Source organism: Lipophrys pholis (genome assembly GCF_963383615.2).
Source record: "Lipophrys pholis genome assembly, chromosome: 18".
NCBI lineage: Eukaryota > Metazoa > Chordata > Actinopteri > Blenniiformes > Blenniidae > Lipophrys > Lipophrys pholis.
Window position 1 is genome coordinate 26093366 of NC_137646.1, and position 24860 is coordinate 26118225.

General features: G+C 48.4%; 2 protein-coding genes across 4 annotated transcripts; one reads left to right on the forward strand and one right to left on the reverse strand.

The window, feature by feature from the left end:
* Positions 1–6529: 6529 nt before the first annotated feature.
* On the forward strand, positions 6530–15306 carry LOC308123595 (protein phosphatase methylesterase 1-like; the record flags this gene model as incomplete). Its single annotated transcript, XM_080486150.1, has 13 exons — positions 6530–6558; positions 7615–7813; positions 7908–7965; positions 8500–8551; positions 8634–8792; positions 8865–8951; positions 9335–9400; positions 9484–9607; positions 10352–10469; positions 12398–12442; positions 12802–12866; positions 13774–13841; positions 14994–15306. 13 exons carry the CDS (start codon positions 6530–6532, stop codon positions 15112–15114), a joined length of 1191 nt encoding a protein of 396 aa, XP_080342276.1. The 3' UTR covers positions 15115–15306.
* A 1734-nt stretch (positions 15307–17040) lies between these two features.
* Positions 17041–24638, reverse strand: rnf150b (ring finger protein 150b). 3 transcript variants are annotated; one of them, XR_013936227.1, is made up of 7 exons: positions 23812–24638; positions 22887–23137; positions 22498–22652; positions 21507–21603; positions 20953–21202; positions 18674–19879; positions 17041–18512 (listed from the first exon to the last, which is right to left on the reverse strand). XR_013936227.1 is itself a non-coding variant. In XM_080486147.1 (6 exons), the coding sequence occupies exons 1-6, from the start codon at positions 24266–24268 to the stop codon at positions 19761–19763; spliced, it is 1329 nt and encodes a 442-aa protein (XP_080342273.1). In that variant the 5' UTR covers positions 24269–24638; the 3' UTR covers positions 17041–19760. The 3 variants fall into 3 exon arrangements, 2 of the variants coding, with proteins under 2 accessions (XP_080342273.1, XP_080342274.1); XM_080486147.1 differs by having other exon boundaries at positions 17041–19879; XM_080486148.1 differs by having other exon boundaries at positions 17041–19687; positions 23812–24628.
* Between the last annotated feature and the right edge of the window lie 222 nt (positions 24639–24860).

Sequence of the window (24860 nt, forward strand, 5' to 3'; positions counted from 1 at the left end):
CAACGATCACTACCAGTGATTGTTTCCACAATGACTTCCGGTTCCTCCAAAACAAACGGAGGTTCTAGATGGATTGAGAGGACTCGGGTACCTGGTTCAAAGTCCCTGTGGTGCAGACAGAGCGTCCAGCCCTGCCGATCCTCCAGCTCCGGAACCAGCTCCCCGTAGACCCAGGCCTCGTCACGTACGTTGTAGGAGACGAAGGCGTCGTAGTGGTAGGGCCCGCCGCCCCTCCTCCTCCGCCGGCTGTCGTAGAGGAAAGCCAGGAAGAGGTAGTAGGCGTAGGCGAGGTGGAACCTCAGGAAGTGGTAAACGAAGGAGGACAGGAGCAGCGACGCCACGAGGCCCGCGGTGCAAACGAAGCAGAGGAAGCTGACGTCCGCCCAACAGGAGAGCACGTCGAAGTCCAGGAAGCGGAATCCTCGCTGGCTGATGGGGAAAGCACAGGTGTAGCGGGCGCCGTTGGCTGCCTGCACTCGGCCGTTGCTTTTGGCCCAGCGGATGAATGGAGAATTGGAGCACTCGCACGTCAGCGGGTTCTCCAACAGGTCCAGGTAGGTCAGGACGGGGAGGGACCGGACGGCACTGTCGTCGATGATCGACAGCTCGTTCCCACGCAGGTTCAGAAAGCGGAGCTCCGGCAGCTTCGCCTCGGCGAGGAAAGCCACAGATGCGAGTTTATTGTAGGACAGGTGGAGTTCCTCGAGGTGTCCGATCGGCCAGAAGAGTTCCGGAGACAGTTCCAACAGGCTACTATGGAGTACCCCAAGACTTCTCAGTTGGGGGGTGTATTTAAAAGTATCCGGGTGTAAAGAACCCTTGAAGAACATCTCGGTCCAGAAGTGTCGCAGAGACGTCAGTCCACTGAGCAGATCGGGGGAAATGTTGGCTAGGTGTGTGCCGTGAACTTTGATGGTGAGAGCTGTCAACTTGGACAAGTTTGCGAAAGGCGGGTCGTCGTTTGTCTGCGGCGTTGCGTCGTCCACGATGTAGCTCAGACGGATATTCAGAGATTCTAAACGTGGCAGCCCAACGAAGAACTCTCTGTCAAAAAAAGCCAGAATCACATTGAGGTTCCGGAGACTATCGAGTCCTTGGAAAGCTCCGCCGGAGAGTCGGTAGTTCTGGTCAGAAAATAAATTCAAATCCCGGAGTGAGGACAGATTCCTGAAGTCTCCTTGCCTGATGTCTATGAGGTCATTATTATATAAATCCAAAGTCTCCAGTTTCGATAAAGGAACTTTGAAGCCGTCGCCGACACTCAAGAGGTTATTTCTCCCGATACGAAGTCGCTTCAGGCTCTGCAGGTTTTGGAAGACGCACGCCTGCAGGCCGGAGATGCGGTTGTGCTGCAGGTCGATGCTCTCCAGCCTCGTCAGGTTCTGGAAGTCGGCGCAGTGGAGCCGGGCGATGAGGTTGAAGCTCAGCTCGATGTCCTCCAGCAGGGGGAGCGCCAGCAGGGCCGCCGGCACCTCGCCCAGGAAGTTGGTGCTCAGCTGCAGGACCCGGAGCCGCGGCGTTGACCGGAAGGCGTCCTCGGAGACACCCGTCAGCTGGTTCAGGAACAAGTTGAACTGGGTGAGACCCGAACAGGAGAGCAGCAGGCGTCCGTCCAGGACACCCAGATCGTTCCCCGTCAGGACCAGACTGCTCAGAGACGCCGTCTGGCAGGCGACGGTCACCAGGCCGGAGCGGACCCAAGCTTGCATCCCAACTAGCTCCAGGCTCTGGACGGTGTCAACGGTCTGCAGCATGTCCACATACGTTGGAAAGCTAATCGAGGTCTCGCTGAGGGTCAACCGATTCAGGCTCCTCAGAAAGGTCTTGTTGGCCACGTCCCACTCCATGTCTTCCAGACACTCGTCCAGGTTCAGGTCCTGCAGGCGAGGGAAGACGTCGTCTTTGAGGCTGAATTTGGTCAGAGGGTTGATGCTCAGGTCCAGAGACGTGAGGTTGGACGACCTGACGGCGAGATGGTCAAACTCCACAGACTCCAGGCTATTGAACTCCAGCAGCAGCGCCTCCAGCGTGCCCAGCCGGAATGCCGGGACGACGTCGGAGATTCGTCGGAGGCTGTTGGAGCCCAGTTCGATCAGACGGACGGCGAGCAGATGGCGAAAGGCCCCGGAGGAGATGGAGGAGATCTGGTTGTCGTTCAGGACCAGAGTCTCTAATGCGGTCAGGCCTCGGAACATGTCGTCCGTCAGCTCCGTCAGTTTGTTGTCGGTCAAGTTCAGGTTGCTCAGCTCCTCCAGGTCTACGAACGCTCCGTCGTCGATGTGCCAAATCCGGTTGCTCTTGAACCACGCGCCCTTGAGCTCTGAAAGACCTCGTAACTCCGGCCGGGAGATCAGCTCCAGTCCGTTGAAGGACAGGTCCAGCAACGTGGCGTTCCCGGGAACGTCGCCTGGGACGACGACCAGGCTCCGGCTCGAGCAGTCCACGTCCACGCCACTAGCATTAGCACGGGAGTAGCTTATTGTGCAGTTGCTCAGTGAGAAAGGAAGACCGACGTCAAGCAGAAGCGAGAAGAGAAGAAGTGAAGAAGAACTTCCTGCTGTGGACATTTTCACCACAGATTCACTTCTGGTTGGACTTTGTGGAGGAAGTTGGGCTGCAGCAGGTCTGAGGAGTCCGAACAGGAAGTGAAGACAAGTTAGCGCCATTAATGCTAATGCTAACATGTAGCTTTGTGGCATTAACCTCAGTGACACTCGTTATGACATCATCAAAATCACTGCTCATGCTAATGATAGCATGCTAATGCTATTATTTATTTACAGGTAACTAGTTACTTAATAGAGTCACTTCTGCATTACTTTTACAGGTAACTAGTTACTTAAAGTAATCTCTGCATTACTCTTACAGGTAACTAGTTACTTAATAGAGTCACTTCTGCATTACTTTTACAGGTAACTAGTTACTTATAGTAATCTCTGCATTACTCTTACAGGTAACTAGTTACTTAATAAAGTCACTTCTGCATTGCTTTTACAGGTAACTAGTTACTTAAAGTAATCTCTGCATTACTCTTACAGGTAACTAGTTACTTAATAGAGTCACTTCTGCATTACTTTTACAGGTAACTAGTTACTTATAGTAATCTCTGCATTACTCTTACAGGTAACTAGTTACTTAATAAAGTCACTTCTGCATTACTTTTACAGGTAACTAGTTACTTATAGTAATCTCTGCATTACTCTTACAGGTAACTAGTTACTTAATAGAGTCACTTCTGCATTACTCTTACAGATAACCGGTTACTTAATAGAGTCACTTCTCCATTACTTTTACAGGTAACTAGTTACTTAAAGTAATCTCTGCATTACTCTTACAGGTAAATAGTTACTTAATAGAGTCACTTCTACATTACTTTTACAGGTAACTAGTTACTTATAGTAATCTCTGCATTACTCTTACAGGTAACTAGTTACTTAATAGAGTCACTTCTGCATTACTTTTACAGGTAACTAGTTACTTAAAGTAATCTCTGCATTACTCTTACAGGTAAATAGTTACTTAATAGAGTCACTTCTACATTACTTTTACAAGTAACTAGTTACTCAAAGTAATCTCTGCATTACTCTTAAAAGGTTAAAAAGCTACATTACAAGTAACTCACCGCTCAGGTAACTGCTCAGCTCCAGGTAACTAGTTACTTAATAAAGTACTCTTACAGGTAACTAGTGACTTAGTTATCTCTGCACTAGTTTTACAGGTATCCACTTACTTAATAAAGTGACCTCTCCATTACTTTTACAGATACAAGCTACTTAAAGTAACTTCTGTATTACTCTTACGGGGGAAAAGCAGTTACTCTAACCACTCAGTGAAGTAACTTATGTATTATTTTTATATTGTAACTAGTTAACTAAGGAGATGAGTATAATGCTTTGACGAGTAGTTACTTTAAAAGTAGCCCCATAGAAGTAACTTGAGTGTAAAAGTAATAAGTAAGTAAGTTACTCACGCTGCAGGACAGAATCAGAGGAGACGAGTGACTGAGTGATGAGCAGTGGTGGTGGTGGGTGGGGGGGTTTTGGGGGGGTGGGGGGGTTTTGGGGGGGTGGGGGGGGGGGTGGGGTTCTTCTATGTCACTTCTGCTCTCTGACAGGTTTTGAAGTTTTGAAACAGGAAACTGACGCTGCTTCAGACTGTCCATGTCCTCTGCGTACGCAGTAAAACCCTCGTCAACGTTTTACTTGGAATGCGCCTCAATCCGGACGCCGTTTTCAGCGACTCGCGTAAAAAACGACCTTTGGCTAAGCCCCGCCCCCAAAACGCAAACAAACCAATAGGATCCAAATACCGACTTCCCAGAACTCGGACAAAGGTTCTGAGTGAAACTCCGCAGAACAAGACGCAGACGAGACGTTCCGACGATCCGTTTGGGGTTCTCTCTGGGGACACGCCGTCTCCATGGAAACCAGGGGAAAACGCAACTTTTTTGAAAGCGCCGAGACTCCGTCTAACCCTATTAAAGATGTTCTGACTGTCACTGGAGAAACTTTTAGAAAACACTCTGCCTCTGTTGCCATAGAAACTAGTTTCTACAGTGATACAATAAAATGAAAACAAAAAAACAACAACAAACGATTTGAAAACGTTCAAACTGGCACTGTACAAACAGGGACAATGCAGCTTTTTGAAAATGTCACGAATCCATCTCTGTGGAAACTTTATGAAAACATTTCGTCTCCATGGATACGGTGAAAAACAACTTTCTTAAAACCCCGTTTCCATGGAAACATGTCAAATGCAACTTTTTGAAAACACGGTCTCCATGGAAACGGGGAAAGACACAACTTTCAGAAAATGCTCTGTCGGCCTCATGACTCCCAGTCCCAGCTGCTCCTCGTCATGTGGCCAAGTTGGTAGTAACTAGTAGGTAGTATATATTTATTACCACTGAGATTTGTAAGACACCCAGGGAAAACTGGAAGCAGCTGAATGCTTCCAGAAGCTTCTGTCCACTCAGAGTGCTTCTGAGCATAAGCCCCGCCCCCTGTGCTACTCTCAGCCAATGAGAGGCCGCGGCTGCACCTGACAGGACCAGCTGACGTCCTGAAGCTCCTTGTCTGACAACAACAGTCACTTCGCCTGTGACCCCACTCATTCTGCTCTGCAACGGCATCGAGTCTCTGAGACGCCCGGAACCCTCTAGACGTACGTCTTTTTATTCCTGAACCGACGAGACGTACGTCTTTTTATTCTGGAACCGACGAGACATACGTCTTTTTATTCCTGAACTCTCGAGATGTACGTCTTTTTATTCTGGAACCAGCGAGACGTACGTCTTTTTATTCCAGAACTGACAAGACGTACGTCTTTTTTTTCCAGAACCTTCGAGACGTACGTCTTTTTATTCTGGAACCAGCGAGACGTACGTCTTTTTTTCCAGAACTAGCGAGACGTACTTTTTTTTTGCTAGAACCGACGAGACGTGCGTCTTTTTATTCCAGAACCGACGAGACGTACGTCTTTTTTTCCAGAACCTTCGAGACGTACGTCTTTTTATTCTGGAACCAGCGAGACGTACGTCTTTTTTGCTAGAACCGACGAGACGTGCGTCTTTTTATTCCAGAACCGACGAGACGTACGTCTTTTTTTCCAGAACTAGCGAGACGTACGTCTTTTCTGCGAGAACCGACAAGATGTACGTCTTTTTATTACAGAACCGACGAGACGTACGTCTTTTTATTCCTGAACTCTCGAGATGTACGTCTTTTTATTCTGGAACCAGCGAGACGTACGTCTTTTTATTCCAGAACTGACAAGACGTACGTCTTTTTTTTCCAGAACCTTCGAGACGTACGTCTTTTTATTCTGGAACCAGCGAGACGTACGTCTTTTTTTCCAGAACTAGCGAGACATACTTTTTTTTTGCTAGAACCGACGAGACGTACGTCTTTTTATTCCAGAACCGACGAGACGTACGTCTTTTTTTCCAGAACCTTCGAGACGTACGTCTTTTTATTCTGGAACCAGCGAGACGTACGTCTTTTTTGCTAGAACCGACGAGACGTGCGTCTTTTTATTCCAGAACCGACGAGACGTACGTCTTTTTTTCCAGAACTAGCGAGACGTACGTCTTTTCTGCGAGAACCGACAAGACGTACGTCTTTTTATTCCAGAACTGACGATTCGTATGTCCTTCTGTTCCAGAACCGACATGATTTACGTCTTCATTCCAGTTGTCCAGAACTGACAATACAATTTTCATTCCAGGACTGAAGATCAGAACATCTTTTCATTCTAGAACCAACATTTCTTACGTTCTTTTGTTCAAAACCGACAAGCGGTATAATTTTTAATCCCAGAATTGTCGGTTTGTACTTCTTTTCATTACAGAACCGACAAGCCGTACGCCTTCTCATTCCAGAAGTCCAGAACCGACGACCCGTATGTCTTTTCATACCATAATTAAAGATCCATACCATTTTTGATCCGACACGTCCAGAACAGATCATTAGTTTGTCTCTTCATCCCAGAACATACGATCCGTACGTCTTTCCATCCGAAACACGGAATGTGGGAGGAGAACTTCGACACGGAGCAGTAAGTAACCTCTCCAACTAGCCTCGCCTCGGAACCAAGTAGCCTAGCCTCGGAACCAAGTAGCCTCGCCTCGGAACAAGTAGCCTAGCCTCGGAACAAGTAGCCTAGCCTCGGAACCAAGTAGCCTAGCCTCGGAACCAAGTAGCCTAGCCTCGGAACCAGGTACCCTAGCCTCGGAACCAGGTAGCCTCGCCTCGGAACAAGTAGCCTAGCCTCGGAACCAAGTAGCCTCGCCTCGGAACCAAATAGCCTCGCCTCGGAACAAGTAGCCTAGCCTCGGAACAAGTAGCCTAGCCTCGGAACCAAGTAGCCTAGCCTCGGAACAAGTAGCCTAGCCTCGGAACCAAGTAGCCTAGCCTCGGAACCAGGTAGCCTAGCCTCGGAACCAAGTAGCCTCGCCTCGGAACAAGTGGCCTAGCCTCGGAACAAGTAGCCTAGCCTCGGAACCAAGTAGCCTAGCCTCGGAACAAGTAGCCTAGCCTCGGAACCAAGTAGCCTAGCCTCGGAACCAGGTAGCCTAGCCTCGGAACCAGGTAGCCTCGCCTCGGAACCAGGTACCCTCGCCTCGGAACCAAGTAGCCTAGCCTCGGAACAAGTAGCCTAGCCTCGGAACAAATAGCCTAGCCTCGGAACCAAGTAGCCCAGCCTTGAACCGATGCTGACCTCCAGGGGGCGCCAGTATCGCACTTCATGATTTTGTTTAGTTTTTTTTGAATTTCTGAACATATCTTATATTTAAGAGTATAAAGTTCCCATGTTCCCGCTGTGTAATGTTTCCATTTATACTCAGAAAGAGCCAATTTTAAAATAATCGTGTGAAATTTTGTGAATTAAAGAACATGCACAATCAACTGGAAAAGCGACTTTTGTTTTTTTAAATGACTCAGAGTTTCGAGACGCGCCACAGAGAACGTTGTGAAGAAGCCCCGCCCCCTAAACTTCAGAGTTACTTTACCAAAACATGGCCACTCAATTTATTAGCATGAACTTTTTCGTAGCATTTACATAGAAGCTGTTGGTTTTATGCCGCGTGTCTTTCTGCGTCCACATGTCGCCCGGCGCGGGCGGCTGCCAGCCGGACTACTCTCCGGCGTCGTGGCGGGAGTACTTCGAGGAGATGGAGGACGTTAGCGTCGGCATTGGGACGACGGACGGCAGCGACGTGTTCAGGGTGTACCGGGCGGGCGACGCCGGGCCGCTGCTGCTGCTGCTGCACGGCGGAGGACATTCGGCGCTGTCCTGGGCTGTCTTCACCGTGAGTAGCGGCGCCCTGACCTCCGACCCCCATCGGGCACGCCCACCGGCAGCTCGCTAACATGCTAACTGTTGTTCGTGTTCCTGCCTCGCAGACCGCCATCACCAGCAGGGTGACCTGCAGGGTCCTCGCCATGGACCTCCGAGGTCACGGTGAGCTGGGACGATGCTAATGCTAAAGCGCATGTCTGAGCTAAATAAAATGCTAAAGCTAATACTGACGCTAGCAAACGAGCTGCCCTCTATTCGAGCTTTGGTCACGCTAACGCTAGAAAGGCCGTTGAATTTCACTTGAGCCGCTACTAATGCTACCAAGCTAACAGGCACCAAGCTGGAACAAGTATACTTAGCCTGCTTGTTAGCTTGATAGCTAACATGCTAACTGTCACAGCTATGCTAACCTTTACTGACTGCGCTGAGCTAACCTCTGGATTATTGCAGGTAGGAGAACTAATGCCGATCACACTGGATCAGCATCATATCATGTCGTGCTAATGTCAAAGCTAATGCTAAAGCTAACAACAAAGCTTCTCCTCACTGGAGGATGCGGCGGCCGTCTGAATCGTAATGAAGTTATGAGTTAATGCTGAAAATAGAAGCGTTACAGTAAAGTCATTTGAATTGAATCTCTGCTAATGACAGCGGATGTCGTTTTCTTGTCATTTTTTTTTATTTTTCTCTGTTCAGGTTCGACTTCGGTCCGTGAATCAGACGACTTTTCCACTCAAACCATGTCCAGGTAACGCCACAAAGAAAACACCCGTACAGAAGGGCGATACAGTGAGAAAACAGCCAGTGATGCTAATGCCTGCCTCCATTAGCGATGTAGCTAACGTGATCCGGGCGTCATACGGCGAGACCCCGCCTCCCATCGTCCTGATCGGGCACGGCGTTGGCGGGGCCATCGCGGTGCACACGGCCAGCAGCATGCTGCTGCCCACCGCGGTGGGGCTGGTGGCCATAGATGTGGTGGAAGGTGGGTAAGTTTTATTAGCCGCCGCGTCCAAACGCCCCGAACGGTTCAGGACCTCACTGTGTTTCCCCGCAGGCAGCGCCATGGACGCCCTGCACAGCATCCAGAACTTTCTGAAGGGAAGACCCAAGTCCTTCAAGTCCATGGAGCATGCCATCGAGTGGAGGTCAGAGTCTGAGCTGGGAGGAAATGGCACGTCTGCACTTCCTGTTTTACACGCTCCAACAGGAAGTGAAAGCGCATGAAAGGGGAAACAAGGAGTGCCCAAAAAGTATCCGAGTACTGGTCCTACGGAAACATGAGGCTCCCCCATGTCTTCATGTCCATCAGTCATGGAAACATGTTTTCATGTTCAGCAGTTATGGAACCGTAACGGTCCTTCCCTTGGCGTCATGAGTCGTCGTCATGGAAACTCTTCTTGGCCTTTGACTCGCCAAACTGCTAAAACTCTGCAGCAGCTGCGATTCCCCCGACTTCCATCTGGAGCAAATCTCGATGCTCTTAGAACGTCTAAACACCAACGATTTACACACGTTCTTCTTCTTCCAGCGTCAAGAGCGGACAGATCAGAAACCTGGAGTCGGCCCGAGTCTCCATGGTCGGTCAGATAAAACGGTGAGCAGCAGTAACGAGGGAGCGTTGCAGAACACGCCGACTCCTCCCTGTATCAGCCTGAACGTTGTTGGTTCCTCCGTCAGGTGTGAGGTTGACGAGAGCGAGACCCTGGAGCAGGCGAGCCCCGCCACCGACGTGGTCGCCGAGCGCAACGAAGAGTTCTACGACCAGAGCTACGTCAACAACAACGAAAACGCCGCCACTGAGGTGAGAGTGGAAATCTACTGCGTAGAAACACCACGTCGTCATGGAAACGTGACAGTGGCCATGTCTTACTGTCCAGTCGTCATGGAAACATGATGCCTGAGGCGTCGTCATGGAAACATGTTAAGTGTTACTGGTACCGTGAGGCTCCCCACCCATGCAGTCATGTTCAGTCATCATGGAAACGTGATGCTTTACGTGTCGTCATGGAAACATGGTCTATGTGTTGTCATGGAAAAATGATGGTGTACATGTAGTCATGTTCAGTCGTCATGGAAACGTGATGCTTTACGTGTCGTCATGTTTAATCATCATGGAGACGTGATGCTTTACGTGTCGTCATGGAAACATGGTCTATGTGTCGTCATGGAAAAATGATGGTGTACATGTAGTCATGTTCAGTCGTCATGGACACGTGATGCTTTACGTGTCGTCATGTTCAGTCGTCATGGAAACGTGATGCTTTACGTGTCGTCATGGAAACATGATGCTCGAGGTGTCGTCATGTTCAATCGTCATGGAAACGTGATGCTTTACGTGTCGTCATGGAAACATGATCTATGTGTCGTCAGGGAAACAAGTTAAGTATTACTGGTAACGTGAGGCTCTCCACCCATGTAGTCATGTTCAGTCGTCATGGAAACGTGATGCTTTACCTGTCGTCATGGTAACATGGTGTCGTCACCATAAAGAAACAGCTGAATGCGACACTTACCCGGTGTGATGTGCAATGGTTCTTCTCGACAGGGCGTGTACAAGTGGCGTATCGACCTCTCCAAGTCCGAGAAGTACTGGGACGGATGGTTCAGAGGAACCTCCAACCTCTTCCTGGCCTGCAACCTGCCCAAACTGCTGCTGCTGGCAGGTAGCGCCTCCTACAGGCTCTAGAGCATTGGTGTTCCACCTGGAGCCGGCTGGGGATCCCTGAAGTTTCCACTACTTTTCTTTACTAAACTAATTTTATTTGGTCGTTTTCAAAATGACTTTTATGTCTCAGATAAAGAAATAGAAAAGAACAATAACAAAAGTTTGGGTAAAAAATGAAAAGTTCCACCAGAATAAAGAAGAAAAGCTTGAAAAGGAGAAAAAGGTTCTGCAGAAAGAGAAACGAGTTTAGAACCAGGAAAGACTGTTTGTGGTGTTTCAGTTGATTTCAGCCTTTGTTGACGTCGGCCATGTTGAGTCTGGTACTCTAGTTCAGCGTGGAGCTGAAGGAAGTTCCCTCTGGGATTCATCATTACTAAACTACTGCATTTTATACTACATTATTCAATACTACTATATACTATTCTATATTACACCATTATATACTATGCTATTCCATACTACTGTATATCATGCTATACTATTGTATTCTACAATGTAGTATTCCATACTTAATGTATTCTATACTATCTATTATAAACAAGTCCATTATATACTATTAAACACTATACTGTTGTATAGTATTCTAATCTATACTGTACTATTCTACACTATACTATAGTATGTTATACTATATCATATACTATATTATACTGTTCTGTACTATTGTGTTGTATACTATACTTTAGCATATTATAGAATAGTATACCAGGCAATTAAATAGTTTAGTATTCTACACTGTCCTATACTATTCTGTACTATACTATATTCTATTTTCTTCTATTAAATAGTAAACTATTGTTTTCTAACACGATATGATTCTACACTATTAAAATTAGAAGTGTTTGTGAAGTAAACATCAGTGTTTGTGAAGTAAACATCAGTGTTTGTGAAGTAAACATCAGAAGTGTTTGAGAAAGTAAACATCAGTGTTTGTGAAGTAAACATCAGTGTTTGTGAAGTAAACATCAGTGTTTGTGAAGTAACCAACAGTGTTTGTGAAGTAAACAAGTGTTTGTGAAGTAAACAACAGTGTTTGTGAAGTAAACATCAGTGTTTGTGAAGTAAACATCAGTGTTTGTGAAGTAAACATCAGTGTTTGTGAAGTAAACATTAGTGTTTGTGAAGTAAACATCAGTGTTTGTGAAGTAAACATCAGTGTCTGTGAAGTAAACAACAGTGTTTGTGAAGTAAACAACAGTGTTTGTGAAGTAAACATCAGTGTTTGTGAAGTAAACATCAGTGTTTGTGAAGTAAACATCAGTGTTTGTGAAGTAAACAACAGTGTTTGTGAAGTAAACATCAGTGTTTGTGAAGTAAACATCAGAAGTGTTTGTGAAGTAAACATCAGTGTTTGTGAAGTAAACATCAGTGTTTGTGAAGTAAACAACAGTGTTTGTGAAGTAAACATTAGTGTTTGTGAAGTAAACATTAGTGTTTGTGAAGTAAACATCAGTGTTTGTGAAGTAAACATTAGTGTTTGTGAAGTAAACATCAGTGTTTGTGAAGTAAACAACAGTGTTTGTGAAGTAAACATTAGTGTTTGTGAAGTAAACATCAGTGTTTGTGAAGTAAACATTAGTGTTTGTGAAGTAAACATCAGTGTTTGTGAAATAAACAACAGTGTTTGTGAAGTAAACATTAGTGTTTGTGAAGTAAACTTTAGAAGTGTTTGGAAAGTAAACATGAGTGTTTGTGAAGTAAACATTAGAAGTGTTTGTGAGTAAACATCAGTGTTTGTGAAGTAAACATCAGTGTTTGTGAAGTAAACAACAGAAGCTGTATTTGAAAGGTCCGAGGTGTTCGAGGCTCTGAGGAAAAGTGATTTGGTGAAAAATCACAGAAACTTAAAAGTTTCAGGCTTTTAGAGAAACAATGAGACTCTGGACCATCTGATGTTTACAGCTTTGTTTGTTTGTTTGTTTGTAGGAATTGATCGGCTGGACAGAGATCTGACCATCGGACAGATGCAAGGTAAACATCCATTTTAAACAAGAAAACAAAAACACAACAATACTTAAAGTTTCACACTGTAAAGCACACACACACACACACACACACACACACACACACACACACACACACACACACACACACACACACACACACACACACACACACACACACACACACACACACACACACACACACACACACACACACACACACACACACACACACCTACCTGTCACTTTAAGTTCAGTGAGCTTGTTGACTGACATGAGCAGCTGTCTCTAGGTGTGTGTGTGTGTGTGTGTGTGTGTGTGTGTGTGTGTGTGTGTGTGTGTGTGTTCAGAGACACACTGTTTCAGAGTGCTGCTGCTTGCTTGCAGGTAGATTCATGATGCAGGTGCTGCCCCCCTGTGGTCATGCTGTGCAAGAGGACAAACCAGACAAGGTGAGAGAACAACACCGGACGAGTCGACGTGAGCAGGTACAAACTTTACAGTCCCGATACCAGTACTGCCCTTTACCTCCTAGCCGATACCGATACCAGTACTAACCTTTACCTCCTAGCCGATACTGATACCAGTACTAACCTTTAGCTGCTAGCCGATACCGATACCAGTACTAACCTTTAGCTGCTAGCCGATACCGATACCAGTACTACCCTTTACCTCCTAGCCAATACCAGTACTAATCTTTACCTCCTAGCCGATACTAATACCAGTACTACCCTTTACCTCATAGCCGATACTAATACCAGTACTACCCTTTACCTCGTAGCCGATACCAGTACTAATCTTTACCTCCTAGCCGATACTAATACCAGTACTACCCTTTAGCTGCTAGCCGATACCCAGTAGTGATACCAGTACTAATCTTTACCTCCTAGCCGATACTGATACCAGTACTAACCTTTAGCTGCTAGCCGATACCCAGTAGTGATACCAGTACTAATCTTTACCTACTAGCCGATACCGATACCAGTACTAATCTTTACCTCCCAGCCGATACCGATAACAGTACTACCCTTTAGCTGCTAGCCGATACCCAGTAGCGATACCAGTAGTAACCTTTAGCTACTAGCTATTTCTAAGTATTGTCTAGTAGATAGCGCGTAGCATCTCTCTCTGCTATGCAGCTGGAGACTGTAGACCAAGGGACCGAGCTGCTAATGAGTGTATCAGTCACTTAAACCATGTTTAGCATGTAGCATCGCTGGCGTATGAGCCTGAAACTCTTCATCATGTAGCATGTAGCACAGGTCAGAGCTACGTGCTGAGCGACACCGGGCTAACTCTGCATGTCCAACCGTCTCAACACAAACTACCTTCCTGACGTTTCCTTCCTGTGGCCTGCAGGTGGCAGAAGCGGTGGCCTCCTTCCTGCTGAGACACAAGTTTGCTGGAGCCAGAAGAGAAACCAAGAGGTGAAGGCCAAACACGTCCGACACGTCCGACACGTCCGACACCACGTTCACGTGAAAATGTTCACCGCGTTTATCGCGGCAACTTTTCAAAATGGAAACTCGTCACTCTGCGCCTCTTCGTTTCAGAAAGGTTTTTTCGTTTCCACGGTGACGCATCAATAGAAAATGCGTCGTGTTTGTGTTCGTAGCGTTTCGGGTGAAAACTCTTAGTTTTTGTGTTTTCATTTCAGAAACATTTCCCGTTTCCACAGCAACATTCTAAAAACTGTTTTTCGACGTTTCTGCCGTTGCTGTGGAAACAGACAATGTAGTTGGCATGCCAGGCCACAAGGTGGCACTGTTTTTCTGTTTTTATTTGTCGTTCACACGAAGAACTATTTTCTACGGCCACGGTTCAAAGTACCGCCGTCTCCTCGCCCGTTTCCCGGCGTTTCCGAAAAAAAAATCCCACCTTGGGAGCGTTTCCAAAAAGTCGCATCTGAAGAGACACCCGACACGCCGCGAAATTCTCGGCATTTTCACCCAAGTTGGTTGGCCCCCGTTTCCATGGCAACCATCTAACAGGGGCCTGGACCTGGACCTGCTTCTGTCCTGGATCCCACAGAGGACATAACGCCGTGTTGTCTTTTCTGTCTTCAGCGCCAACTCCTTCACACAATGAGACCCACAGGTGAGGGTGAGACGCTCCTGGGTTCCTCGTCTGCACCGTCGCCTCAGCGACCAGTCGCACTAGTAGCCTAGCAAGTAGCTAGCCTAGCTAGCATAGCGACGTCCTGTTTTGTTTTGTTTTGTCGTTATAAAAGTAGTGATTGTCCATTTTCTGTGTTGCATGGTTTGTTGTTGTTTTTTTTGCCACGTCAGCATTTTTGTGCCAGAAATGGTCGGACTCCGTCTCCGTGGAAACGAAGCAAACATTAGCCTCGTTTCCACGGAGACGGCAAAGTTTACCCTTCACTTTTTAAGTTACCATTTAGTGCCGTTTTTAGCATTTTCAGCTTCTTTTGGCAAAAAATAAAGCGGCAACAATTTTTTGGGGGGAAGCAGATCAAGAAATATTTCAAAATAAAGTCCGATAGCATCGAATGTCTCGACACAGACGGTTCTTTGTTCGCTCTGTCTTCATGTCATTAGAGATTTTCTTTTCTCCGGCAGGTTTCCACGCTCGGCGCCGTTTTCCCCGGAGACTCGTAGAAAACTTTTAGCTTCTGAAGTCTTGGAGAGAAAAAGACGACGACCGAGTCTGAATCCGTCGCTGCAACTTGTGTGTCGATAGACGTTTCCTGCCTTAGAAACTGTAAAACAACAACAGGTGACATGTTGTTTACCATCGTAACGGAGCCGCTACCTGTTTATGTTCTTTGTGATTGTAACTTCCCCGATGGCGAGGTGCCAAACTTTTCGCTGCTTCCTGTTTGACGTTTTCTCTCGCTGGTTCATTAAAGGAGTCGTCACCTGGTCGGATCTCGTATCGTCTCACTGAAATCTTCTTTCAATCAATTCTTAACATTAACGAGGAAAAACAAACGTTGACTGGCCGCAGGAACCGTCAATCATGGCCAGCGATAGCATAGCGATAGCATAGCATTGCAATAGCTTAGCGATAGCATAGCGATAGCAATCCTTTGTTCAGACCAGAATAGAAAAAAGCCAAACACCCAGGCTGCAGCGCAGCGCCACCCGGAGATATGCGGGTCAACTTTTATACCAGTCCAACTCGCGGTAAGCGCTAGCAGTTAGCCGCTACAGCTAAATGCGAGTGGCTAATCACAAACCACGAGCGGCTAACTGCTACTGATGAGTTGTTAGCAGGTAGCCACCTGCAGGTATCCATGCGGGCTCACTGCTAACTGCTAGTGGTTAGCCGTTGGTGGCTAACTGCTAGTGGGACGTGTATTAAACTTTGAACCCCATGGGACTTACAAATGCTAACTGCTAGTGGCTACATTTAATGGAAGTGGGTTAATGATATTACCGGCTAATCGCTAACTGTACCAGAGGTGCGTTATGAGCTTAGCCTCCCGTGTTGGCGACAATCAAACCTCCTGTTTTGGGGGTGGCGCCCCCTTGTGGGCGATTCTGGTTTGAACAAAGAACCCAAATGAAAACAACTCTTTCAAACTTTTAAGTTTCAACATCAACATTCGTGTTTCAAGGAGGAAACGAGGGATTTCCCCGTGACGACTCCGTGAAACCCGCTAACTCTTCTGGAAACACGTTTACATACGCGGAGTAGCGTGTAGCATGTAGCATGTTTCGACATTACGTGTGGCTGTTGAGTAAAATATTCACTGTGACTCATTTGTTTTGTCGTTTTAGATTCAGGAAACTGATTTTACTGGAAAAACACTTTAAAGTCTGAGTTCAGCATCATGTGAGTGGTACTTACCCACCGTACCGGATCGACGGCGGGCGATTCCGTCCAGTCGGACATTTATGTTCTGTCGACTCAGCAAATAACTGGATCACACAATAAGCCGACAGGAAGACGCAGACTTACCCGGAGAAATAAAAGCTTCTAAAACCGCCGCTATGAACGGGCAAAACGAATAGTCAAGATGCATAAAAGTGGAAAAAGTGAAAACTTGTGAAAATCCAAGCAGGCTGCTGCTCTGGAGCCAGACGTGGCTCTTCAGCGCCCCCTGTGGTGGCGCCCCGAAAGAGCCAGAAAATCAAATGTAAATAGATTTTCACAAATCACCTTATTTCCTGGATGAAATCAGCTGAAGAAGACAAAACGGACGGAATTACTGAAAATGGGGGAAATAGCTCAAACTACCCACCAAAATAAAAGACCCAGAAAAAACATCTATAATGATAAAAATCACTCAGAGCAGTGAAAAGAGCTGCAGATTGCTAAAATAAGAAAAACAGGAAAAAAGCCAAAATATGCCGATTCATCAAATCGATTAAAAGGCAAAAATCTATTAAAGAAAGAAAAAATACTTAATTTAGCTGTGGAACATAAATAAATAACTTTTAAATGTCTTTTTTTTTTGTCTTTTCTTCATTTCAGAACAAAAACATGATCAATTTTATTTGGTAGAAAATCGAAAAAAAAAAACGATTCTTTTGATCACAAAAGTTGCAGACGTCCGTCGGAGCAGCTTTAAAAAAACAAAACCTCCAATAAAAAGTGCCCCGCTGCCCGTTTCCCCGCTGCCCGTTTCCCCGCCGCCACAGTGAAAACGCCAACGCTCTGTCCACCATTCAGCTTTTAATTTCCTGTGCAGAAGACGGGACGCCGTTTGGGGACACAGAGACGGTTTGGGGAGCGTCGGGGAGCCTGGGGGTTTATAGACGCAGGCCAACAGAGAGGAAAACAACTAAACAACAACAACAACAATACTGAGTGACGGCGCCGTTCAGACGCAGTTAACGCTGCCGCCGCTCCGCCAGCGGGCCTGGCGTTCACCCAGAGCCGCGTTCACGCCACCCAGACCAAACCGGAGTCACTGACAACGCAACTTTTTGAAAGCAGCTCGGCAGAGAAGAGAAGAGAAAAGCACCACATTTGGCATGAAAACTGGTCTCGGACTACATTTTGGAAAAACGCCCGTGAGACACTCAAAAATTCAATTTGGACGCCATTTTTCAAGATGGCCGCCGCTACAGGTACAAAACAAGCGGAACAGAACGACCTGATTTCTGTGATTCTGCAGTCAAACTCTATAATCCAGAGCAGAACCTCAACCTGTAGCTCTGGAACTTCCTAGAAAATCCATTTTCTAACAAATGTATGGAATAATTGACACTTTCTACAGGGAAGTTGTAAATGTGTAGTAGTTTGGCCTTCCTACACAACATTAGTATTTTCTAAAAAATAATACTAACATTTATTTACCAGAGTCCAAAGACACACGTCCTTCCATCGAAATCATTCCGACCAGTCAAAGTGTCAAAATACGTTGAAATATTTAGATCTATACTGAAAATTGGCGGCCATCTTGGAAAAACGGCAGCCATTTTTAATTTCGTTTTTTTGTTTGTTTTTTTCTTCACTAAAGTAACCGTAGGGGAATGTCCACACCAAATTTGGTGATTGTCTCATTCAGTGATTTTGTTGCCGAGCTACAAGGTGGAAGTTTTTGAAAACGCTCCATCTCCATGGAAACGGGGGAAGCGTCAGCCTTCTTTGCGCAGTGCGGTACGACAAGGCGTACCCAGACCCACATCTGTCGCTCATCCTTGCCGTACAGGTTTGGTGCGGCGTTTCTTGCCGTTGCCGTGGAAATGGACACTGGAGGTTTTGTGAGGCGTGGCGTGAACGGGGCTGGAGTGTTCTCGTTTCTTCCGTTCCTGCTCGTAGCTTTTCCCAACCGGCCCTGATCGTGGTTGGTGGCCGTTACGGAGTGGGCGTGGCCAACCGGTCACACGACCGTATCGTTGGCTGTTCGGATAATAAACGTTGGTCTTGGTGTTTTCAGTTCTGCGTTTGTTTGAATGTTTTAATGTCCAGAAACGTGAGCGCTGCTGTTCTTCTCTTTCTCGTGGCGGAACTTTACGTTTCCTGTCGTCTGGGGAGTTCAGATGTTCCGTGAGCTGGACTCTCCGTCCAGCACGGATCTTTTCCGTCCTCAAGGTTAGGGAAGTACCGATACCAGTACAAGTACCAACCTTTAGCTACTCGCAGATACCAAGCACCGATACAGAGTACTGATACCAAGTACTAACCTAGAGCTATTCGGACACCGAGTACCAATACTGAGCACTGATACCGAGTACAACCTTTAGCTATTCGCCGATACCGAGTACCAATACCAAGTACTGATACCAAGCACCGATAGAGTACTGATTCCGAGTACCAATACCGAGTACTGATACCAAGTACTAACCTAGAGCTATTCGGACACCGAGTACCAATACTGAGCACTGATACCGAGTACTAACCTTTAGCTATTCGCCGATACCGAGTACCAATACCAAGTACTGATACCAAGTACCAATACTGAGTACCGATAGTAAGTATTAACCTTTAGCTACTCGCAGATACTAAGTACTGATACTGAGCACTGATACCGAGTACTTACCCTTAAGCTACTCGCCGATAGCAAGTAGCGATACCAGTACTTCTTAAAACCACCTCCGTACAGCTGAAGCTCTTTAGCATGTAGCATGGCCCGGAGCTACGTAGTTAAACTACTGAGCGACACTGGGCTAACGCTGCTGCTGGGCTAACGCTGCTGCTGGGCTAACGCTGCTGCTGGGCTAACGCTGCTGGTCCAAATGTCTCTAGTGATGAAGTTGCTGGTGATGAAGTTGCTGTGCGAACCATCTTCCTCCACCTCTTCATATTTCGTACAAACATAATTTACTTCTCATTAATATTAAAGAATCTACAACCAAATCGCTCATCCTGTCTTGCGTAGCTGCAGGCCGCCTCACGACGCACTCCGCGTAGTATCGGACCCGGTCCCTGGTATCGGTATCAGTATCGGTGCGTCCCTCGTCTCCAGCCCAGCTTCCGGATCGCGGGTCTTCCCGGGTGTTTTGGTGAAGAGCCACATGAAGAGGTGCAGAAGAAAGGAGAACACTCGTCGAGGAACTGAAGACATGATGAACCCAACGGAACCGTTACCGTGTGTCCGTTCAAAACAAACGTTCCCCCGCAGAGTCGGGGAAGGAGAACCGACGAGGAGTCGCCTTCCAAACAGGTTGGCTCCTTCGCCAGAGGGACAAAAACACATCCGCCCGTTAACCCGCCTCCCGAGTCTTTAAAAATCAGTCGCCAACTTCCCGCAGGGAGCGAAAAAGAAGTTCCCGGCTCGAGTCCAAACCACCAGATTCTGGGTTCCCCGCCGGCGTCAGTTCGTTTTATTTCCCAACAGTCTGGAAACATTAGAAGTCTACTGGAAAAACAAAACAAAAAAATACATGTGAAACGATAGAATCCGACCGGAGCCCGGTTCCAGTTTGGTTCTCTCAGGACTTCTCTCCCAGCTGAGGCGCCGCCGCCGACCCCTCCTCGTCTGACAGACCCGTCTCCACGGCGATGACCAGGGACGCCACCGACGCGCTGGTCGCCACTGGCTGGAACTCACCTGGGGGAGGGAGGAGAGGCGGGGGGGTTTCACACGATCTGTCTGACTTCACCTTTACCGTATTTTCTGGACTATTAGTCGCACTTTTTTTTTTTTTTTTAACTTTGGCTGCGACTTGTAGTCCAGAGCGACTTCTATCAGAACAGAGGAGAGGACCGTAGCCACATGCTACATTAGCCACACAAACTGTCAGGCTAATTTAGCCACATGCTACATTAGCCCCAGAAACTGACGCTCTCTTCAGGTTAATTTAGCCACATGCTACATTAGCCACATGCTACATTAGCCCCAGAAACTGACGCTCTCTTCAGGTTAATTTAGCCACATGCTACATTAGCCCCAGAAACTGACGCTCTCTTCAGGTTAATTTAGCCACATGCTACATTATCCCCAGAAACTGACGCTCTCTTCAGGTTAATTTAGCCACATGCTACATTAGCCACATGCTACATTAGCCCCAAAAACTCTCGTTCTCTTTAGGTTAAGTTAGCCACATGCTACATTAGCCCAGGGAACTGTCGTTCTCTTCAGGTTAATTTAGCCACATGCTACATTAGCCACATGCTACATTAGCCACATGCTACATCAGCCCCAGAAACTGTCGCTCATTTCAGGCCATCTCGGTAAACACGATAATTGCCCGATTTTTTTTCACCGTATGTTTTGATGCTGATGCTACTTCAATAGCAATGAGGTAGCTAGCTTTGGCACTTGCGGCACTCACTTATTCAAAAAACTTTCATCGGACTTGAAATGATCCGTATTTTTCCGACAAATTCGAACCAGCAACTATTTAGTTCTGTTTACGTTTGTCAGAGTGAAACGTAAGGTGCGGCGGCTTTGGACCAAACATGACTTTGTTGCCGTCACAAGTCGCACATGAGCAATATTGTCCGACGCTGCCCCCCACAGGTCATCAGAGGTTCTGCTCCTGTCGACTAGCGCTTTGCATAATTTGGTCTTTACACGTACCAAATTAACAGTTTCTTTTATTCGGTGTTATTTTAATACCCAGTGGATTGTTGCCACCACTTGTCATGTCGTGGCGATGCCAGCAGGGGTCAGCGCGTTACCTGTATGCGTGTCGGTGGTGGCCGTCACAGGGCTGTCCCTCAGCGTGTCGGGGTCCTGGTAGTCCTGCGGGAGCCCCACCCTCCGCACGCCGGGGTCCAGCACCGCCGAGGAGCCGCCCTCGCTCAGCGTGCCGTCGCTGGACGCGCCCGACACCACGGCCTCCAGGGCCAGCGCGCCGACCCCGCCCACGCCGCCGCCCAGCGCCAGGTCGTAGTCCAGCGGCAGGTCGTCCAGGCAGTCGGCGTTCAGCTGGCGGCGGAGAGGGAGATTTGACAGATCTCAGAACAACCGAAAAACTTCTTCAACAAAAAAGGCAGAAATGACGTGTTTCCATTTGAAATACTGAAACGCAAAAGTGTTCGGAAACATAAAACAAAAGACGTGTTTTAACTTGAAACGCATAAACCCAAAACAAAAACGCACACGTCGGATTTCTCCAACGAGGATTTATTTCATGTTCCGGTTCTGTGGCAGTGTCACAGCGCCCCCTCCAGGTCTGGAATACCCACTACATGCCTTAGTTCTCAACGTGTCAGGCGGTGTGGTTACTCACGGCGATGCCCAGAGCTTTCAGGATGTTCATCTTGCACATGGGACACGTGCGGTGGTCCAGCAGCCACGGATCCACGCAGCTCTTATGGAACAAATGTCTGGAGGAGGTAAAGAACGCGGTGGAACCCAGCGTTAGCACCCAGCGTTAGCACCAACACAGCGGGGGGGGGGGGGGGGGGGGGGGGTTCACGGCCTCGCGCCGGAAACAATCGCCCACTTCAGTTCTAAAAATAACTCGGATGAACAGAAGTCATTTAATGATCACATGGAAACTTCTTCTGTTTATAAACAAAGAGAAACTGTGGCGGAAACTATTTAAGGCTTCGGAAACGGCGAGTCTCCCCGCGGCGGCCGGCGGCTTCTGGAGCTACTCTTTAGCTTCGTCTAGCAGCGCGGTGCCATGTTACAGGAGTCGTCACGGGGAAATCCCACGTTTCCTCGTTAAACGAGAAGGAGTACCTTCGCCCACGCCACGTCTGTCACCATGGCAACCAAGGGATTAGAAGGTTATTTGATCCACAGCAACACGACTTCCATTGTTTGCATTGCTCCATGTTCACACTGTTTGACACTGATGTACAGTTTACAATTTCTCTGTGACCCCCCCTCCCTTTGACCTTTGACCCCCAACCCGCTAACCAGGGTGATGACGTCACTGCATCATGTGACCTATCAGAGAGCAGGGAATTGAAATCTGAACATTTTGGCGTCAGTTTAATATCAATCTGATAAAAACTGACCGCGGTACAACGAAAAGAAGTTTTGTTTGGGCTCTTTGTTCAAACCACAAGCGGCCACGAGGGGGCGCCACCCCCAAGACGGTTATCGTATGGATCGTGCATATCGTAAACCGCCGCTGGTAAATTTTGTAGCTTGCTGTGATATACGTCGTGATGTCGCGCAGCTATCCTAGCCACCTCCAGACGTCTGAGGGAAAGCACCCGACACTCGGCTCACCGTGACTCCTCCCCCCATGGCGAGCGCCGACTCACCGGCAGGGCAGGACGCGCACCACGTCGTTAGCTTTGTAGCCCTCGATGCACACGGCGCAGTTGTCAAAGTCCGCCTCCGTCTCCTGGTCGCCCTTCCTGATGGTGCGGACCTGAAGCTTACTGATAGCCTTCTTAGCAGCGTCGCCTAGACGACGCTAGAGAGAGAGAGAGAGAGAGAGAGAGAGAGAGAGAGAGGGATGAGAGAGAGAGAGAGAGAGAGAGAGAGAGAGAGAGGGATGAGAGGGAGAGAGAGAGAGAGAGAGAGAGAGAGAGAGAGAGAGAGAGAGAGAGAGAGAGAGAGAGACGCCGTCAAAATAAAATTACCAAGTTGGATTGTTATTACGGTGACTGTCAAAATAAAAGCACGGAGCTGGAGTGACCCCTGCTACCTGGTTGCGGTCTCGGGCGTTGGCGTATCGGAACCTCTGGATGTAGTAGAAGACGAGCCAGGCCAGCGAGATGATCATCAGCACGATGAAGGAGATGGACACGAACACCACCGACGTCCTGCTCACGTACTTCTGCAGGTTCCTGGTGCCGATGGTGATCGTCATGGTGACCGTCACGTTGCGTTCCAGCAGCAGAACCACCTCCCGGCCTTTGTGCTCCGGGATCATGATGGCGACCACCTCGCCGGTCCCTGGAAACAAGGAAACACGACGGCGTGAAGACAACGGAAACGACTGACGTTCGCGGCTTGGGCGGTCGTTTCCACGGCAACGTCAAGTTTGCTCCAAAAACGCCAGGTCATTTCCATGACAACGTCTCAGGTGGAAACCAGTCGAGCTTCCATTTCAGAAAAGAATCACGTTTACATGTTTCCATAGAGAACAGATGGAGCATTTTCAGGAAGTTGTATTTCACCCCACTTCTACGGCGCTGGAACATTTTCGAAAAGTTACGTTTTCCTCCCTTTTCCAGAGACAAAACTGGAGCGTTTTCATAAAGTTTCATTTATACCCGTTTCCATGAAGACAGTGTTTTCAGAGTTGCGTTTTCCCCCGTTTCCACAAAGGGCGTTTTCAAAAAGTTGCACCATTGTCAATGGCTCCAACAACGTATGAGCCCCGTCTCCGTGGAAACGCCGGAAAACGCAACTTTCCGAAAAAGCTCTGGCTCCGTCTCAGTGCAAACTGAAGAACAGGCAACTTTTGGAAAACACTCCCGTCTCCATGGAAACGGGATAAAACAACTTTTTGAAAATACAGTCTCCATGGAAACGGGCAAGCGCAACTTCTCCAAAAAGGGCCCAGGCTCTGTCCCGCGGGGTGGAGACGTTGTCGTGCGGACGCGGGCGGCTGGAGCTGCCGGTACCTGGGTGAGGCATGGTGAGGGTGTCGTTGGCGTTGGCGGAGCCCACGTTGAAGATCACCACGGCGGACGCGTTGTGCGCCGCGGCGTGGCGGATCTTGTCCTTGTAGGTGCAGTTGCCCCGGGCGATCAGCGCCACCCAGGGCCCGGCCTGTGCCGGTATCGCGAACCGGGTGCTGGGGTCGCAGGCCTGGCGGTCGAGCGGGGCCGCCGGCAGGACCAGCACCCCCTTGGCGTCCCGCTTCGGGGAGTGCTCCCCGTAGCGGCCGCACTCCGTCTTGTCGGTGCGCAGCTCCGAGGTGGCCGGGTCCACGTAGGTGATGTTGACGAAGGCCGTGTACCACTCCTCCCGCTCGGCCACGGTGAAGTCCAGGCACAGCAGGTGGACGAAGCAGAAGGAGAGCAGCCACGTCGAGAGGGCCAGGCTGCGGCAGGCCGCCACCAGCGAGCCCGGGGCCATGGCGGCGGGCAGTGAGCGCGTCGGTCGGTCGGTCGGTCGGTAGCTGGCTGGGTCGGTCGCTCGGTCGGAGGAGCCCCCGCCGCTCCTACTCCCCCATGTCCGCCTCCTCGGAGCCCGCTGAGCCCGCTGAGCCCGCCTGTGAGCGTCTGTTCCCCCGCTTTCAGCCGCTCCTCCCCGCGGCTCCGAGCAGCCTGCCAGCAGCCTCCATTTCCAGCCGGACAAAGACGACCGGGCTCGGCACGTCTCGGAGCCTCCGTGTGCGGCCGGGTGGGCGCTGGGAGTCGGTGTGGAGGGTTCTTCGGGGGTGGAAGCCGCCGCGGGCCGCGAAGCTGCTTTTGTTTTGGCTGGGAAAGCGTCCGGAGCCTCCGCCGGAAGTACCGATCCCAAACAATAAATTCTCTTTATTATCCTCCGAAACCCTGTGGTGCGGTGACAACAAAAACTCCCCAGTCCGTCCATCAGACACTCCTTAAATAACTCCAATACCCGAAACCAACCACTGAAACTAATCTGAAATCGATCTGAAAGAGTTTTTAAAAAAATCGTCTCTCTTATGTTGAAAGGCAATACATCTCACTTCCGTGACTTGACC